This window comes from Carlito syrichta, unplaced genomic scaffold (assembly GCF_000164805.1).
Source record: "Carlito syrichta isolate Samal-C Ts95f unplaced genomic scaffold, Tarsius_syrichta-2.0.1 Scaffold174567, whole genome shotgun sequence".
NCBI lineage: Eukaryota > Metazoa > Chordata > Mammalia > Primates > Tarsiidae > Carlito > Carlito syrichta.
In genome coordinates this window covers 149610-169094 of record NW_007118663.1, presented here as the reverse complement: position 1 = coordinate 169094, position 19485 = coordinate 149610, and the positions used below count along the sequence as shown (strand labels likewise).

Here is a 19485-nt window from a genome sequence, read left to right as displayed (position 1 = left end):
ACTCACCTCAGCCTCCCAAAGCGCTGGGATTACAGGCTGAGCCACCGAGCCCGGCTAGACATTAAATCTTAAAGCTCCAAAATAATCCTCGATTCCATGTCCCACAGCCTGGGCACACTGGTGCGAGGGGTGGGCTCCTAAGGTCCACCCAGAGGCTTTTCTGAACACAGCGCACAGGGCTGCTCCTGCGGGTTGGAGTTTGATGGCCATGTCTTTTCCAGGCAAGCTGTCCACTGCTCTATCATTCTGGGAGCTGGAGGACCATGGGCTGTTCCCATAGCTCCCCTAGATAGTGTCTGGTGGAGACAATGTGTAAGGCTCTAACCCTATATTTCCCCTGGGCCCTGCTCTAGTAAAGTGTCTTTTCAGGGGCTCCTCTCCTGGTAGACTCCTGCCTGGGGACCCAGGCTCTTGGAACCATCCTCTGACATCTTGGTGGAAGCTGCCAAACCTTCTCCACTTTTGCATTGTGTATCTGCAGACTCTACACTACACACAAGCTACCAAGGCATACAGCACCTTCAGGAACAGCAGCCTGGGGTCCCTTTGAGCCACAGCTGGAGCCAGAGCTACAGAGACACAGGGAAAGGAATCCAAGGAGAGGTAGGGCAGCAGTGACCTGAGTCTGACCCCAGATACCTCTTCCATCCTCCTAGGCCTCTGAGCCTGAGATGGGAGGGGTTGTCTGGAAGATTTCTGAAATGTCTTCAGGGACTTTCTTGTCCTTGTCTTGGCTATTAGCACCTGGCTCTCTTTCAGTCATGCTAATCACTCCAGCAAGTGGTTGCCTGGAAGACTGCTTTGATTCTTTCCCTGATAACATTCCCTTTTCCACCTCTTTTCCTTCTTTCCCCACATGGCCAGGCTGCTAACTTTCCAAACTTTCACAGTCTGATTCCCTTTTCATTATAAGTTCTAACTTTAAGTCATTTCTTTGCTCTCATATCTCCATATCTGATCACAGAATGTTAGAAGCAACCACATCACTTCTTTTTGCTTGTTTGTTTTGAGGTAAGGTTTCACTCTGTCTCCCAGACTCCAGTGAGGTGGCAGGCATCACGGCTCATCTCAGTCTCAACCTCATGAGCTCAGGCAATCCGGCACACACCACCACGCCTGGCTAATTTTTCTATTAATTTTTTTTGTGGAGACAAGGTCTCACAATGTCTCCTAGGCTGGTCTTAAACTCCTGGGCTCAAGCAGTCCTCTCACCTCAGCCTCCCAAGGTGCTAGGATTACAGGTGTGAGCCACCATGTCCTGCTTCCACTTTGCCACTTTTTGTTTTAATGCTTTGCTGCTTAGAAACTTCCACCTGAGGACTAAACCTGACCTCTTTTTCTCTTATCCAAATTCCTAACTAGGAGGCTTGGGTAATCAGCACCTGATAAGGACTTACTAGACAGAGGTTTACTACCCTAGTATCCTATATCCTAAAGTTTACTTTCCAACCTGGACCTGGAATCTTTCTGCCATTTGTCTCAGCAAAACATCCTAATCCTATGTTCTAATAAAAACTACATATTACCAGTCAAGTAATCTTTGAACCCACCTACAATCAACAAGCCCCTGCTTGGAAAAGTCCCACCTCCCCTGGACAAACCAATGAACATCTCATATGTATTGATTTATGGTTTCTTTTTACTTCTGCCTTTCTAAAAGCCACTGTTCAACCATGGGAGGTCACTTGTTCTCAGGACCTCATGAAGGATGGGTGTACCTGGGCTTAAGTCCTTAAGTTTGGCTCAAGAATAAACCAACTTAAATATTTTAGAGTTTTGGCATCTTTTTTGTCAACACATCAGGTATCCTAAGTCATGATTCTCAAGTTCAGCCTTCCCAAAGCCCTAGAACAGGGACACCAGGTAGCCAAGTTCTTTGCTATGACAAAACAAGGGTGATCTTTGCCCTAGTTCCCGATAAGTTCCTCATTTCCACCTGAGACCTTGCCAACCTGGACTTCTATCAGCAGTTCTGTCAGCATTTTTGGTCACTTTACCTGTGTCTAAGAAGTTCCAAACTTTCTCTCTTCTTCTGAGGCTTTAAACTCTTCAGTTTCTGCCTGTTTTACCCAGTTCCAAAGCCATTTCCTCATTTTCCGATGTCTTTATAGCAACATCCTACTCCTTTTCTGTATTAGTCTGTTTTTTGTGTTGTTATGAAGGAATATCTGAGGCTGGGTAATTTATAAAGAAAAGATATTTGTTTGGCTTATGGTTCTGCAGACCGTACAAGAAGTATAGTGCCAGCACCTGCTTCTGACGAGGCTTCAGGAAGCTTACAATCATGGTAGAAGGGGAAGGGAAGCCAGTGTGTTCCATGGGAGAGCGGGAGCAAGAGAGAGTGCCAGCCTCTTTTTTTTTTTTTTTTTTGAGTCAGAGTCTCACTCTGTCGCCCAGACTGGAGTACAGTGGCACACTTCTGGTCACCGCAGCCTCGACCTGCTGGTCTCCGGCCTCAGCCTTCCAAGTAACTGGAACTACAGGCGTGCGCTACCATGCCTGGCTGATTTTTTGATTTATTGTAGGGATGAGGTCTCGCCAAGTTGCCCAGGCGGGTCTCGAACCCGTGGGCTCAGGCAATCCACTCACCTCGGCCTCCCAAAGCGCTGGGCTTACAGGCTGAGCTTGCCAGCCTCTTTTAAACAACTGGCTCTGGAGAGAACAAATAGAGTGAAAACTCACTCATGACCATGCGACCATGAAAATGACACCAAGCCATTCGTGAGGAATCTGCCCCCATGACCCAAACACTGTCCACTAGGACCTACCTCCAACATTGGCTATTACATTTTACTTATTTATTTATTTATTTTTTGAGTTGGAGTCTCACTCTGTCATCCAGACTGGAGTGCAGTGGCCGTTTCTGGTCACCGCAGCCTCGACCTGCTGGGCTCCGGCGATCTTCCGCCTCAGTCTTCCAAGTAGCCTGAATTACAGACATGTGCTACCACGCCCGGCTGATTTTTTGATTTACTGTAGATATGAGGTCTCGCTACCCAGGCGGGTCTCGAACCCATGGGCTCAGGCAATCCACTCATCTCAGCCTCCCAATGGCGCGGGATTACAGGCTGAGCCACCGAGCCCGGCTGGCTATTACATTTTAACATGATCTTTGGAGGGGACACCTAACCAAGCCATATCAGATGCAAATGACTGGAGATTTCGTTGGGGTGTGATAAAAATGCTCTAAAATGGGCAACTCTATAAATACAGTAAAAAATCATTGGACTGAAACTTTAAATGAGTAAATTGTGTGGTATGTGAATTATGTCAGTAAAGCTGTTATGCATTTATGCTTTAAAAATTTACTCCCTATTCCCTAATATTTTCTTAGACAAAGTTTAAACTTATGATGACCTTCAAAGAGGGAAAATCTAGAATACTGGTTAAGACCTTAGCAATTGGTATAAAAACAAGCTAAAGTTTAATGCCATTTAGAAGTTATAAGGCATTGAGTAATTACTTATCCTGTGCTTCAAGTTTCCTCAACCAAAAATGTAGAACGTAATAGCACTTTCTTCATTAATCCATGAGGATAAAATTACATAATGCATGCAACAATGTTATAAAATTTCCCCTGCAAATTCATATGTTGAAGCTCTAACCTCCGCTGTAACATATTTGGAAATAGGGCCTTTGAAAGGTATTTAGAATTAAAAGAGGTAAAAAGGGGAGCACCCTAATTCAATGGGATTGGTGGCCTTATAAAAGGAAGGGAGACAACAGAAAGCTCTTCCCCTCATTTTTTGTTTTGTTTTTGTTTTTTGTTTTTGTTTCCCACATGCACCAAAGAAAGACAATGTGAAAACAAAATGAGAAGGTGGCTACATGCTAGCCAGAAACCAAGTTTGTTGGCACGTTGATCATTGATGTTTAGCCTCCAGAACAGTGAGAAAATAAATGTCTGTTGGTTAAGCTATCCAGCATATGGTATTTTGTTATAGCAGCCTGAGTTGACTAATACAAGCAGGTGTAGCACATTTCCAAGAGTCTAGAAGCAGTTCAAAAAATGCTTGTAATTCCGGCTACTTGGAAGGCTGAGGCGGAAGGGTCGCCGGAGCCCAGCAGGTAGAGGCTGCGGTGGCCGGGAGCGGCCACTGCACTCCAGTCTGGGTGACAGAGTGAAACTCCAACTCAAAAAAAAAAAAATGCTTGTCATTAAACCAGCCATAGAGGCATGCTGCTATGGCCCTTGCTACTCGGGAGGCTGAGGTGGGATAATTGCTTGAGTCAAGGAGGTGGAGGCTGCAGTGAGCTATGATTGCAGCACTGCACTCCAGCCTGGGTGACAGAGCAAGACCCTGTCTCTACACAAACAAACAAACAACAACAAATGTTAGTGATAGTAGTAATAATAATAATATGTATACATGCATAAGATACAATAAGTGATAGAGATTTTTTAAATGGATTTTTAAGACTCTTATCCATCAAGTTCTATCTTCTCACTCCAGTCTGGTCTTCTGACAGCTTCTTCCACTTCTGTGTACTAGGGTTCCCGTCTCTTCTTTGAAATTGTCACACACTTTCAGAATACCATAAATGTGTTCACTTTGTTTCCGTGCCCTCACTGTCTATCTGACAAACTCAAATTTACCCTTTAGCATCCAACTATAGTTTCATTTCTGGGAAATATTCCCTTGACATTTCTAGCAGTAATTTATAACCACCTTCTCTTTGCTACCATAGTATTTCAAGCACATGGCTAGAATGTTACTTGACAAATATCCAGTAATTACAACTCAAATACTTTCTGTAGAGGGGCAGCTATGTCAATGTACAAAATAGTCGGGTATGATAACTGGCATCAGTAGGTATCCTTGCCCACTGGAGAATGCAAGCTTTGCGTAAAGGCATTCTAATTTGGTTGAAAAACAAAACAATATGCTGGCCAAAGAAAAGTTATAGGAGTGATTCAGATGGTAGGCCACCAGTTCCCATCCTCAGCTCTTTGTTTTGCCCTCTTTTTTTTTTTTTGCTAGACTAAGAACTGAGAGTTGACACTGGCTTTTAATGCCTGAAAAGCAACCATTATTGAATGAATGCATAATTAAAGCCATATATTCTTCCTTATCAAAGTCAAAACCATTGTGAAATTCCCTCTTAATGAACTAAACTAAATCCTATAATTGAAACAAAACAAGGTGATGTGGCAGCTAAAGAGACAAACTCGCATTGGGCAGATGCTTCCAAAGGCAAATCATGGGTACTATGAGCTTTCATCCAGCCGTCAAATGCGTTAGTCACACTTAGTGAAAGACACAAATGTGAAATAGCCAATATGAACATGATTGCCACAAATACACACATAATTTGGACAAATATAGACATTTTCTAAGAATACTAACTGAAGTTCTCCAAAGTACATAGTAGTGTACCTGGGCCAGGCAGCTAGAGTTTTCTGTCTTTCCTTGCATTGTCTGAGTGGTTCTGAGTGTTTTATTCATTTATGATACGTAAATGGAAGGGAGGGGATGGAGGAAGATCTTCACACCAAGGAGGGAGATATTGGAAAAAATCAACTTGCTGACATGTTAATCTTAGACATCCAGCTTCCAGAACTGTAAAAAAATAGATTTCTGTCATTTAATCTACCCAGTCTGTGTTATTTTGTTATGGTAGCTTAAGCAGACTGATATAGCAACTGTTGCAGGAGTTGGAAAATGGTGAAAAAGCTCATCCGTTTTCCAAATTGTCCCAAAGAACTAAAGGAATAACTTGAGATCTGGATGGATTGCAGTGTTGCAAAACAGCATTGGTCCACTTTATTTTATCATATATATTCTGTTACTGGCACGAGAGACAAATTGAACTTGTTACTGATTCTACAATTGAAGATTCTCTTTAATTTCTCTCTTGGATTCTTTTTTGGAGAGAGAAAAACATAAGTTTACCCTTTAAGAGTCAGAATATAACCTGGTACAATCTCCAAACAATGCCAGGAAACCCATCCACAGTTTGCCGGAAAAAGAATGATGCCAACTCTGATTGAAGAGACAGTGACGTTCTTTCTGCAGTTCCGTGTTGAACAGCTCTAAGTATTTCCTCCCTAAACTGACTGGACACCAGATTTCTTGCAACTTCCATCTTGTTAGTCTCCATTTAATACCCTGCAACAACAAAGAATGAGGCCATTCTATCTTTTCTGTGACAGTCCAAGTATCTGATGGCATGTCTTGTGGTAATTCACCAGATATTTTCAAAATTCTTGCTACTTTTCCCTTATTCATTCTGCTGTTCCTCACTTGGCATGATTTCTAGAACCCTTAGCATTCTTCTCCTATATATTCCTTGTTTTGTTATCCCTTTCAGGTGTAAAACTGAAAATTGAAGTTTTCTCCAGGATGTTATGATGTCCTTATGGTATTTCTATTTTGATTTCTTATTGATTTATGGTATTATTTCATTCCCATGTAGTTGGGATTTTTCTAGGTATATATTAGTTGTTTATTTTTAGTACAATTCTATTGTGGTCAGAGACTATACCATGAAGGAGTTTTTAAGATATAATACTTTATTAATTTTGGTATATGTTCCACAGGCACTTAAATAGAACTTTAACCCTATCATAGTTGGGGAAAGTGCTCCATATATGTCAGGTCATATTTGTTAGTTATATTGCTTACACATTCTATATATTTACTAGTTTTCTTCTAGCTTGTTCTAGCAGCTGTTGAATGAACTGAATCAAGCCTCCTGTTATGCTGGGAGATTTGTGTATTTTTCTGTTTAATTCTGTCAATTTTCTGTTTGCTTTGTATCATTTGAAGCTACAGTTCTTAGTATACATAGATTTTTTAAAAATTACCATATCTTTCTATTGGATTAAATCTTTTATCATTATGAAATATATTTTATAATGCTGCTTCTCCAAAAGTCTTTTTTGATATTACTGTAGCTATGGTAGCTTTCTTTTCCCTACTGTTTGCATGATATACCTTCTTCCACACTTTTACTTTCTTTCAACTATTTTGGATTATATTTCTTGTGGTGGCATACAGTTTTATTTTATTTAATTTTATTCAATCTGACAAGCTAGACTTCCTTTAGATCAAAATTTTTAATTTTTTTTTAACTTTTGTGAATGTTAGTTGTACTTTCTTTTTTATCATTCTATTTTTGATTACTCTAGAGCTCACAGTGTGCATCATTGACTTTCTGATACTGCTAGAAATTTAGAATCTTTTAAATTCATTTATCCTTTTTCCTCTTTCCATTATTATTGTCATATATTTATGTCTACATTTATTTAAAATTTGAAAAGGCATTGTGTACAGATCCAACTCATTTATATTAACACACATGTTACCATTTTCAGTGCTTTTTATTTATATCTCCAGTTCCATTTTTTCATGTAGAATCATTCCCTTTAGCTTGAAGAAATCCCTTTAATATTTCTTGAAGTTAGATCTGCTGGTGATGAATACTCTAAGCTTGCTTATTTGAAAATATCTTTATTTCACAGTCATTGTGGTAGGATAACTGTTGTTGCATTTAGAATTCTAGTTAGACAAGTTTTCTTGCAGCACTGTAAAGATGAGATTTCATTGTTTCTGAATTCAATTGTTTTGTTGAGAAGTCAGCTGCCAATCTCTCGTCACTTTTTGAAAAATAATGTTTTTTTTCCTCTGCTTTTAAAAATTTATCCGTATCTTTGGTTTTCAGTAGATTCACTATGCTGTTTACGTATGTCAGAGTTTTTTTGTTTATACTGCTTGAATTACTTGAGTTTCCTGAATCTGTGAGATCTTTTATCAATTTTGAAAAATTCTCAGGAATTACTTTAAATACTTTTGATAAATCTGTATATTTTTTAGTTTAAGTATTTTACTTTTCACTAATCCTGTGCTTTTCTGTGTCAATTTGGCTATTATTTATAGATTACGCTTTTTAATTAGTTTTGGCTATTTTTCATCTATTTTCTCAAATATATTAGGAAAAATTATGCCAAAGTCTGTTTGCTAATGTCAGTACTAGTATCATATAGGTCTGCTTCAAATGTTTGTTTTCTTCTTATCAGTTTTTTTATTTTTATTACATATTTAGAGTTTTTAAATTGCCCTTAAATGTTTTATATTAAAGAGCTACAAATAATCCATATGATTTAGTCTTCCACCAGAGTGGAGATTCCCACTATACACTCTTTCTTGTCTAACAAGAATAGGGTGAAGGGCTGACCATTTTAATCTTACCAGTGATTTAACTGAGTCAAGACTGATGAACAGTTTACTAATACTCAGGCTACCTCTATTTTGTCTCAAGGCATGATTTTCCTATGCTTTGCTTGTGAGCATGATATTTGTCTCCTTAGCCATGAAAGACTATGGAGAATTCAGATGTTCTCTTCCAGTGTTCCCAGCTCAGCTCTCCAGTATCCTACTCCCTGAAGATTAAATCTGGGAAATATCAAGAGGGAGACTGGTTATATGCTTGAGGCAAGTCCTACATCTCTGGCTTATCTTTGTTTTCCAATCATGAAATAACAGCAGGACATTTCAATATTTCTTTTAGAAGCTTTGCACAAATCTCCAGCATTTCACACACACCTACAACTTATCAAATGTCATTAGTAAGACCAGTTTCCAAGGCTTTTATAGCTACATTCAGAATTTGCTTATACCTTTGCTAAATACAAATGGCTAGCAATCATCAGTTTCACCATGGATGGATTCTTGCCTTTCTGGAATTGTGGTTCATTTCTCTCTCATTTCTTCCAAAGTTTTCTAATGCCTTTAAAATTCAATTTTTGCAATTTTCCAGTTTTTTCTAGTTCCAGTGGATGGTTGACCATTCTCCACCTACTTCATACAATTTGGAAGCAGAAGTCTCAGTAAATATTAAAATGATTCTTGTTTATATTTGAAAGTCTGTATCATTTACAATTTCTGGTTCATTAATCATGTCTTTTTGTTTTATTGCTTAATGTGTGTTGGTCTTCTTACAAATTCTAAACTTTGAGGGAAGGAGTGTTGTTTTATACCTTGATAGACCTGTCATAATACTGAACATAGTGTAATTAAAAGTTGATTTGAAGTATCTGATGGTTGTAAAACTTAGTCTATGAAACATGAAAAAAATTCTTTGTACTCACAATACTTTCAGCTTTATCCTCATAAATCCTTATTTAATCCATATATCCATCTCTCTCTGACCCATTGAAAATTGTCTTTATAAACTCTGCTCAAGGACTAAAAGAGTAAGCGTACATGATACATATCTGTAGCTTTTGCACATCTCTGTACCAAAAAAGTAGCTCTTTGCATTGTTTATTATCTCTTAATTGTGAATTCTGAGAATTTAGGGCAATGAAGGTTTTATCCATCATGATAAACTCGCATGCTTCTTTCAATTAAGTAATGAAATTATCTAATGTGTAAAGTTTCCTCTTTACCTTGACTACTATGAAAGTAAGCTGTTTTTTGTTTAATGATCAGACTTGTCCTCCTCAGTGTACATACACCCCCACACACATATACACAAATATGTATATTGTATGTGTGCATGTATGTACACACACATCCATGTACATGTATGGGTGTTTGTCTAGTATGTGGTGTGTGATTCCTTTTTATTTCTTTATCTTTTGTCTCTTTGTTATGTGTTAATTACGTTTTTATTATGTCACATCAAATTTTGAAAATGGGTGAAAAGAACCTATGAATTGACATAAAGCCAATATGATGACCTAAGGTGTCAGTGACTCAACTTTGGCAAGAATCTAGCTTTTTATCGCCAGATGAAATAGGTTAGCATTATTCATTCAATCATTAAGACAAAGGAAAGACAAACCACAAAATCTCTTATGGTTCTTTTTCTTAGCTTTCTTACTCAATTTGCACTTTTATTTCTAAAAGCATCTAAATAAGTTTCCGTGGTATAAGCTCAGATTCTGTTTGTTTAAAATTTACAAGAAAAGTGTAAAACTTAAAAAGCTTTCTCAGTTTGCCAACATACTCATACATTAAGAATCTTGAAGTATCTGACCTTTTGAACGTTTTTACTATGACAAGAGACAAAGCTATATCTCCAGTGGAGGATTTAATAAGCAAGAGATTAAGACATAGGTGACATAATAAGCTATAATACCAGAACTCACAGATCTGTGGAATCAGTGGGTTAGGAGGTAACTGATAACTTTTTAAAAGGTACAATCTAAAATTTTCTCTTCAAAATCTGTAGATAGAGTTTATTTCCAAATTCCATACCGCCAGCAATTTCAATCTGTTTTCCAGATATTAAAAAAGATCTGCCCATAAAACACCAGATTGTTAATTCCACTTGTGTATGTTAACCCAGTAGAAGACAATGATGCTTGAAGGATCATTTCTAAATAAAAAGGACAATTTGTGTAACTATCTGGGGTCTACTAGTAATGACTGTAGTCCTAAAGTAACTTAAGCTCATGCAGTCACAATTTGTAAATTTGTATTCTAGTCAATTGTAGGTTTGAAATACAAGGCAAAATGAATGTTTGCTGAAGACCAGTGTTGAAGGTGGTTGAATAAAGTCAGACTTTGGTGTAAATAATTATCTAAATACATACTTTGGGTCCCCCTATTTTCTACCAGGACCACATATATTTAAAAAGCTATCACAACAGTAATTTTTATAAACAAAAGACTTTATTTCAAATATATTTTACAGTTTGTGTGTAATTAGGATTGCTTTCCAGATTGTGAAACTTTATAATAAATTGAACAAGCAATGTACAAAAGTGGTGTTTACTTAGGCCTACCGAATTCCTACAATTCTTCTTGTAGTTTTTTTTCTTTCTTTTTAAGTGGAATCAGTGGAGACATCAATGATAGTACAACCTTTATCCTCTTGGTTATATTTTGAATAGCAACAAAGTACCATTCCATTCCATATTTGTTTGCATGTTTAGAAATTAGAAATAAAGGGAGTAAAATCTCATGTATCTGGACCTAATCGAAAAATGATGATATATTGTGAGCAGAGCTGAACTAGTTCATTCTTTGTGGTAAAAATAGTTTGCTAAGCAAATTGGTAGAATAACTAAAATTGTAGGACAGATGTTTAGCCTCCTTAAGAAAACATAACTATTTTAGAGAACTTTTAGTATTACTATTGCATACACTTTACATACTAATTACAATACTTACTTATAAAACAGGTCTTTCAGCTAGCTATTAGAATGCTTTAGGAACTCAAGAAAATAGATTGGATTTTTATCATAAACATTCTTTAAATCAGACATTGAACTAATTCATGCTTACCTTCACCTCCATTGTTATAACTGAGGTTTCAATGATGATGTGAAGTTATAGAGATGACTTCAGAACTTTTAAATTGGGTAAGAATGACAGTATCCTGATTTTAAAAACACATATGTGAACTTCTTCAAACATCAGCAACTAAAATTGGCAAAATTGAGATAAAAAAAATTTTTTTTTCACTATTGCCAGTATTGTTGTAGTTGTTCAAGGCATTGACAATAGGAAAACTATTATTATATGCTAGTCCTAAATATTATGTAAGAAACTAAAAAAAACCCTAAAGTTCAAGAAAAGACTGTTTCTGCATAAACTTTATTTGGTAGAAGCAAGAGGGTGGTGGTCAGGGATTTGCACCTTGGTGAGCCAAGTTTTCCTAAATAGACAAGATTTTCCCTCTCCACATATACTTAGCATATCCTGATTACATTATTTCCTGAAGAAATTTAGGATGACCATGACCAGTGTAGCCAGAATGTTTACTTCTCAGCTCCTACAATGAATCTTTTCCTTTCAAAGAACCTCAGTTTGTTTTGCAAATATTAAGTGGGTTGCAGTTTTATGTGTTTCAGTTATATTTTTAGAGTTCTACTTGCCTGGAGTCTCTGAAGCCTCCTGCTTGGCCATGATAAACAACATGAGAAGCCGAGAAACAAGGATAGTGCTACTTCTGGACCAAATACTCTCAAAATAAATTTATGAAGAGAGTGACTGGGAGCTCTTTACAATCTCAAACCCTTGCCTACTCACTGACCCTCAGTGTCAAGGTTTTCACAGAGGCCTAAGATTAAAGAAAAAGTATGGCACATAAGAGGAACTACAGATTGTGACGTGTAAAAAAACAAGGTGGGCAGAAGGAAGAGAAAAAGATCCCCACCTCCTGGTTGTTCTGGAATATTGGAGCATGCAGAAGAATTATTTAGACCTGCCAAATAGCAAAAGCTTTGCTTCTATCCCCAGAAATTCTGATTCACTACATCTGGGGTTGGGCCCAGGAATTTGTGTTTTAAAATTCTGAAGCAGGTGGTCCATGGACCAGACTTTATAAAATACTTCTGTTGAGGGATACAGTGAGCAATGTATGAGAAGATGAATATACCCTTTTATATACTTCCCTTGTATTCATTTGAACCAGATGTTACCTGATCCAGTGTCTTGATAGTTGTTTAAAAAACTCAACCAACCAACTATTCAGCCAAACATAAACCCTTACAGGAAACAGTTACGCACAGAACTACCAAGATAGAAAACCATAATATGGTGGAGACAAGCAAAAATGGTCACTGGAAGGAAAGGAGACTTCTTGTTTTTAACAGTTGCTTAAAAAGTTGAAGGTAGAATCCAGAGGCTAATGGTAAACAATTCAGAAATATCCATTATTCAAAATTAGATATCAGCAAGGTGAAAATCATAGTTCTTAGTAATTTCATGATCTGAAATTTAAAAAATTTTCTATACAAACAAAGGATAAAGTACAATTCTAAAGCATAGAAACCCCACCTCCCTAACCCAATGATAGAATTCAGTCAGGGAAATCAACAACATTAAAGGTGCTTCAGGCTGTAGGGTTTTCAAGTGTATTGAGTCAATTACACACAAGAGGAATATCTTTTGACATTACAGTGAAGCTAGATCTGTCTGAGTGAGACGCATTATAACAAATCCTGACTGTCCTTCTGGGAATGTCCATATCTAAGAATTAAACCTTTAGTTCTCAGTTCAATAAGTGAGGTTATTTATATTGAAAGCAAAATTAAATAATTTTCCATACTTTAGTCCTTTTCATAACAAAACTAAAACCTTCATAACAAGAATTATGAAAAGAAACACAGTATAATAGGTAAAGAACACATTTGCTGTTTTTATTGGTGCCTTGCATGGCAGTAATACTGAAAAAGAAGAATGCAAAAAAAAAAAACCAAAACAAAAAACAAAATAAACAAAAAACAAAAACAAAAACAGGTTGGTGGCAACCCACATCTTTTTTTTTTAAGAGTACATAAACTCCTGTTTTATTTTTATTGTGGCATGAATGATAACATAAAACCAAAAACATGAAAATATACAACTTATATTACACTATGTGTTATGAACAAAATATAAATCTATAACTCTATGTTATATTTACATAATTATTTATTTTATTAAATTTCAAGTGAGATGGTAGGTTGCACATACTTTGTTTTAAGCTCCAGGCATTTGATTGTCTCTTTTCTACTTTTTCCCATTTTTACTTGTAAAATCCAAAATGTTAGAAGGACTAGAGCTTTAGAGCCAGTGGAGCTATATAAATACTGTTTTAGTGAACCAGTGACAGAAACACTGGGGAGGACAGGAATCAATCAGTAGAAAACTCAACATTATCATCTTCAACCTGGGGAACTGATAGTTATAGGAAACTTTAAAATTAAATACTGTAAAAACCTGGCTAAACAAACACCTATGCCCTACAAGACAAAGAGAAATCTGAACCACTTTAAGTGGGCTTCATAGTTTTCCTTGCAGATCCCATAATTTTTATTTTTACTATTAACTTGATAAACAAATATTTTATAAACCTGTTTGTAAATATACAGTTGTTTATTACAATTCAATAATTTACCCATTAGAATGAAAGTGTAATCATTTTTGATGTTTTAAATGTGATAGAAGGTTTCTTCTGGAAACAGTAACAGTTTCTGGATTAAGAAAATATCTGAAATTGGACAAAAAATGATTAATCTGCTTTCAATGAATTAAGGTAAAATTCTACTCTGGAAATCAAATCTATAAAATAGTTTTAGCAAAGTAAACTTGTTTATATTTGTTTCTTATAAGAGGATTTGGTTTCAACAATGATGATTATGTTCTTTGGGAGGGATTTTATACATATTTAACTCTTAACTTCAGATGTCAAATGAACTTTAAAAATTGACTTTCCTAATCTAGGTATAAGTGCACTGAAGAATAGGTTTGTATTTTTATCCAATTGTAGTAGCTAATCAAATTATTAGTAACTTATAAATTAACAACTTTAACTTATTTTCTCCAGTGATGTTCTCTTAGATTCATGTTAAAGCATGACTATTTTTAGAGAAACTGGTTACAGCAACGATAAAAAACAGAATTCTGGCAAGATTATTCCTCTGTATTCGGGTGAGAGAGAGAGAGAGTGTGTGTGTGTGTTTGTGTGTGTGTGTGTGTGTGTGAGAGAGAGAGAGAGAGAGAGAGAGAAAGAGAAAGAAAAAGTGAGAAGACTCAACATATAGGAAGAAAAGGAGAGAGGAGAGAGACTGTTTATGTTTTATTTTGATCTTTTGATCTTACTCTCATTTTCTCTACCTTATCTTTTTTGGTCATAACAGTGCACAGAAAAAGAATACAAGGTTTTAGGATCCTTTACCAAAATCATAAACCAAACACCAAAAGGGCAGTGTGTTAACATGGTAAGTTGCTACTCACAGCACCTTTTATCAAGTGACTTCAAAAGACCTTAAACATTAATAAAATTATTTTTGTTTTTGCTTTCTTTTGGAGAAAACTAGGGCAAAGACAATTTGACATCCAGTGAATTAAATGTCAGAACAACAGAATATAATGCAGGGCTATGAACTGGTTTTTTGTTTCAGTCCATGCCGTTCAGTCTTGGACGGAAACCTAACTAAATAAAATCAACTTTTGAATTTCAGCAGTTACAGGTCACCATCAACAATTTTGTTTTTCCCTTCAAATAGAACAAAGTTTTTAAAAAATGAAAAAAAAAAACAAAAACAAAAAACAACCCCCAAACAGAAGTGTTTTGTCAATTTACTGTGTATTAGAATTGGTTTCAGCCACAAATACCCTCAATGGCATCTACCTGGAGCTAAAACAAAGTATTCTTATAGCCCAAAGTCATGAAATGAAAACAAAGCATCTTTATAACATGGTGTAAAGTAAGTATCCAGCAAACGTGAGAGGTGAACTCACATAAAAGAAGGAATTTGTTAACAAAGACAAAGAACAAATTTTTTAAAAATCTGTTTTCACATTGTATATAATGATATAAAAACAAGTGTCTATTTTTCCTTATCCAGAGTGCTTAAAAACAAAACAAACAAAAAACAAAAAAATTGGCTCTAGATGACTGTGGCAATTAAATAACTAAAATGAGTGATGAGAGCATAAGTTAATTAAGATTGAACACGACCCTCCTATTAATTCACTCCTTTGTATCAAACACCAGAACTGAAATTGTTGGGGCCAAATTCTTTAAAAGAAGACAACTTATGGAAGGAGAAGTGAAATTGTGTGGGTGAATGTGTGTGTGTATATATATATATTCATGCACATATATATGTACATATATATGTGTATATATATATATATATACACACACACACATATATGAGTTGGAGATGGAAATTTGTTTTAAATATCTACCAGCTTATTGGCTGTACTTCCAAATCAGAGCAGAATAAAATAGAAAGGGAGAAATAAAATAAATTATACATAACTTACTAAACTGGGAACAGCTGACCATTATTATTATTACTATTATTATTATTATTTTATCATCATCATCATCATTATTACAACACTAGCAAAAAGAGGCAGTTCAAATGAAAATACAGTCATCAAAAACAAACAGAAAAACAAACAAACGAAATCTCTGACATGCAGAATATGATCAGCTACTCCAAGCAAAACCCCAGAGCAAGTTTTTGAGAGAGAGAAAAATAAAAAGGATTTTCTTCTCATTTATATTTAATAATCAAACTTTAGGGTGGTGTTTGGGGGGTGAGATAGAAAAATGATGACTGGAGTGAAAACCATAGCACATCCAAGCTACTGGTTGGAGTACATACTATCTGAGGCTGCAACACAAATAATGGCAATTAACTTGAAGTGATGTTGCATTTATTTGTACAGGCCCTAAAACTGCCCTGGTATTTGGCTGACAAAATCTACATAAGTAGTCCCATCACCTTCAGTTGTTCTTCGCACACACTCTGCTGGAACCAAAAGTTGACCTTCAGCAGATGCATCTGACAGCAAGGAAGAGCAGTGGCAAGGGTCCCTGGGGTCAGTCAGGCTCCACTTTGTTGGGCTGTAATGACTTTTAATCAAGTCCTACTTTATATGGCATGAAATGTACATGGCCCACACGGTGAAATGCAAAAGACCTCCACCTCATTTCATGGAGGAATGAAAAATACTTTTTATAAAACCATCAGTTCAATTTCCCGACCAGGAAAGGATGGAATGTTGAAGAAATAAGCTAATTCTATTTTTCTGAAAAAATGGCCAAATATACTCAGTGAAAACAATGATTGTTTTGCTTGAAGTATCAACAGGAAAAAAAACAACAACGAAGTAGCAAACGTTAGTGGAACCAATTAACTAGGGAGAAGGGACATCTGGGAGTAGTTTGCTAGTAGCTTCCATGTTATAACATGCACACCTCTTTTACACAGGGCCGCCTGATCCATCCAATAATAATCACATTAGACATTTAAAAATATATTTTCTGAGCCCTATACTTGGTTAAGTTGTCATTTGAAGTGCAAAGTCAAGGTCAAGATTACTTCTAGACCAGTCACTTAGGAGGATGTGGGATTTCATCCCCAGATGTGGGTTTGACTCACAACGGTCCAACGTTATTCCTATTAGTACCATAATCACACACATACATACACACAAAAATCCAAGATCAGAAAATATTTTTTCTCTAAATTTCTTATGTCTCTCTCTCTCTTTTCACCTGAGAACAGCACCTACAGTTTCCATTTAAAAAAAAGTCAAATCTCACCAGCTGCTGGTATTTCAGGTTTTTCAAGGGATTGTCTAAGATATAACACTGTCCTAACTTAAGAAGGAACAGGAAAAAGGGAAGGGGAAAAAAAAGAACTTGGTCAACACTTCAGTACAAATTTGGCACTTGCTCAAAGATGTAGTGTGGTGTGCAATAGATAAAGTCCTCTAAAGAAAATAATTGCTTATTTTGTGATGGATAGCAAGGAAGTTAAAAACAGGCTCTTTTTCCCTCTTCCCCCCCATGCACAGACTTCCATCTTTAAAGTTTAGAGATGGAAAAGGTGGAGAGAAGTAAAGAGAAATTCATCTTTCTTTTTTTTCTGTCAGGTGCATTACAAAAAAAAAAAAAGGAAAGGAAAGAAAAAGAAAAGGAAATAAATCCAGAACCCCCCCAAACAAAACAAAACTTATTTTTTTAAAAAATTGTAGCACAAAACAACAAAACACATTCACAAGCCACTTGTTGGCACTGTGTACCTGAGTGAGAATTTCTAGAACATTGTAGAACAAACAGCCATAAAGTTTATTTAAAAAAAAAAAGTTGACGGGTAAGACTTCAGTGCTTGGATGTAGCAGCTGAATTACTGGCATTATTTTACCCATAGCTTATTTCAATCTCTTGTTGTTGATATTGTTGTTTGCTTGTTATATATCTTTTTCCTTTCCAAGCCTTTTGAGGCTGAGGTCTATTAGTCAGCTGATGTCCCAACTATTTAAGACTAACAGTTAAAGTAACAGTCAGTGTATGAGAAAGTTAATGTGCTTGGCCACTGGTAAGGATGAACCAGTTAGGGCTTCTTTAAGTCCTAAGGTCACAACAATCTTTCAACCCTTATCAGTTGGCTTGTCCTGCAATATGGTTTTCACTGTCACTCCCATAATCTACATCTGGGTCATCCTCTTCCTCATCGTACTCATCATAAATTTCTCCGTTGATGTCCTCAGCCTGTATCTCTTCTTTGATGTGTGGCTCCTCTCCCTTCATACCATAAGTGCTCTGGATAACGGGCATCCCAGGCTCTGGGCTGCTAGACACGCTTGAGTGCTCTGAGGGCAGGTGAGGGGAGGGCATTCCAGCCATGGCAATGGCTCCAGGGTACACAACACCAGCAGTGGCGATGGGGATCTGTGCTTGTTGCCTGTCAAGAGATAAATTTCCAAAAAGAGATAGTGGGTGAGTGAAGAGTAAGATGTAGACCTTACTATATGATGAATTTGCCCAGCAAAGTCCCACTCTAAGGTACTGATTTTTACCCAATTGCCTAACATTTTTCACATGGTATTCTACTTTGAGTCTAATACCTTACTTCTGTCTAGTGCTTCATAAAGTACAAGATATCTACATGCATTGCACATTTGATTCTTAAATAATCCTGTTTTGTTACCAATCTATTTTACTAAAAAAAAAAGGAGGTGCAGAAAGACAAAGGAGAAGAACCCAAGCCCTTAACTCCAAGTTCACTTTTCCTTCACTTACAGTGAAGCAATAGTATTTTTTCCTTAGAATCAAAGCTGCAAATAATTCAATTTTAATGGAAAACCCTAAAGTATTAGAGCTCACAAAATCAAACTTGATTGCTCAGAACTGAATAATATCACATTGTCCACCTAGTGTCTGAAATAGTTTTGGTCTTGTGGTGATAGGAAGAAGGGCCGAGCCTCATGGGTGCACAGCCTGTGCAACTGCACTAAGGTCCTATTTCTGGTTTAATGTTGTGTTGTCACAGTCCTGAAATTCTTAATAAATTTTTTGCTTTTTTTAGAAATTCTTAATAACTTTTTAACAAGAGACCCTGTCTTCTCAGTTTTGCACTTGGCTTTATAAAGTACGTAGGTGGTCTTAGCAGGAAGGGATTAATAGATGATATTCATTCTTACTTATTTTTATTCATTCATATGTTTACTCTTCACTCACAAAATATTTGGCTTTGTGTTCAACTTTCTGAAGAGTCATGTGCTTGACTATAAATCATAGACCCCTGGACAGAGCATGCAGCCAGTTTCAAGGAATTGGAGGGGACAAGAAAGATTTGAAAAGTTTGTGTGCGTGTGTGTGTGTGTGTGTGTGCTAAGTTATCTATCCTCTGGTCATATTCAGAATAGTACTTATTACTCTAAGAAGCTTTTGGGATCTTACTAACTTCTGTTTCACATATGATAAGCAAGTTTATTCCTGTGTTTTTTTGAGCTAATTCTGCAGAAGCAATGCAGTTGCAGGCAGCATATTACAACACTGTCAACAGCCTTGCCACAGGAAGCACTGTAAAACATCCTGAGAGTTATGTTCTTAATTCAAAATAGAACTTCCCCATTCACAATCTTGTGCCCTAAATATAATTCCTACACCTTGTGTGATCTGCAAAGACCACACATATGCCTCGATAGCTCAGTAATCTCTCCATATTCAGAAATAAGTGTTTCTTTCTTTTGAAATCATTTTTACATTGTATGGTCTTAGCTAAGTTGTTAGTTGTAG

The 19485-nt window shown here is 36.5% G+C and overlaps 1 protein-coding gene across 1 annotated transcript in view; it reads right to left on the bottom strand.

Annotated features, from left to right (window-relative positions):
* Positions 1–13074: 13074 nt before the first annotated feature.
* Positions 13075–19485, bottom strand: part of SOX5 (SRY-box 5) — a 133231-nt gene continuing 126820 nt past the window's right edge. The window contains exon 9 of the mRNA XM_008051465.2: positions 13075–18148. Coding sequence (XP_008049656.1) covers positions 17845–18148 — 304 coding nt within the window. The 3' untranslated portion in view covers positions 13075–17844. The remainder of the gene's footprint in view (positions 18149–19485) is intronic.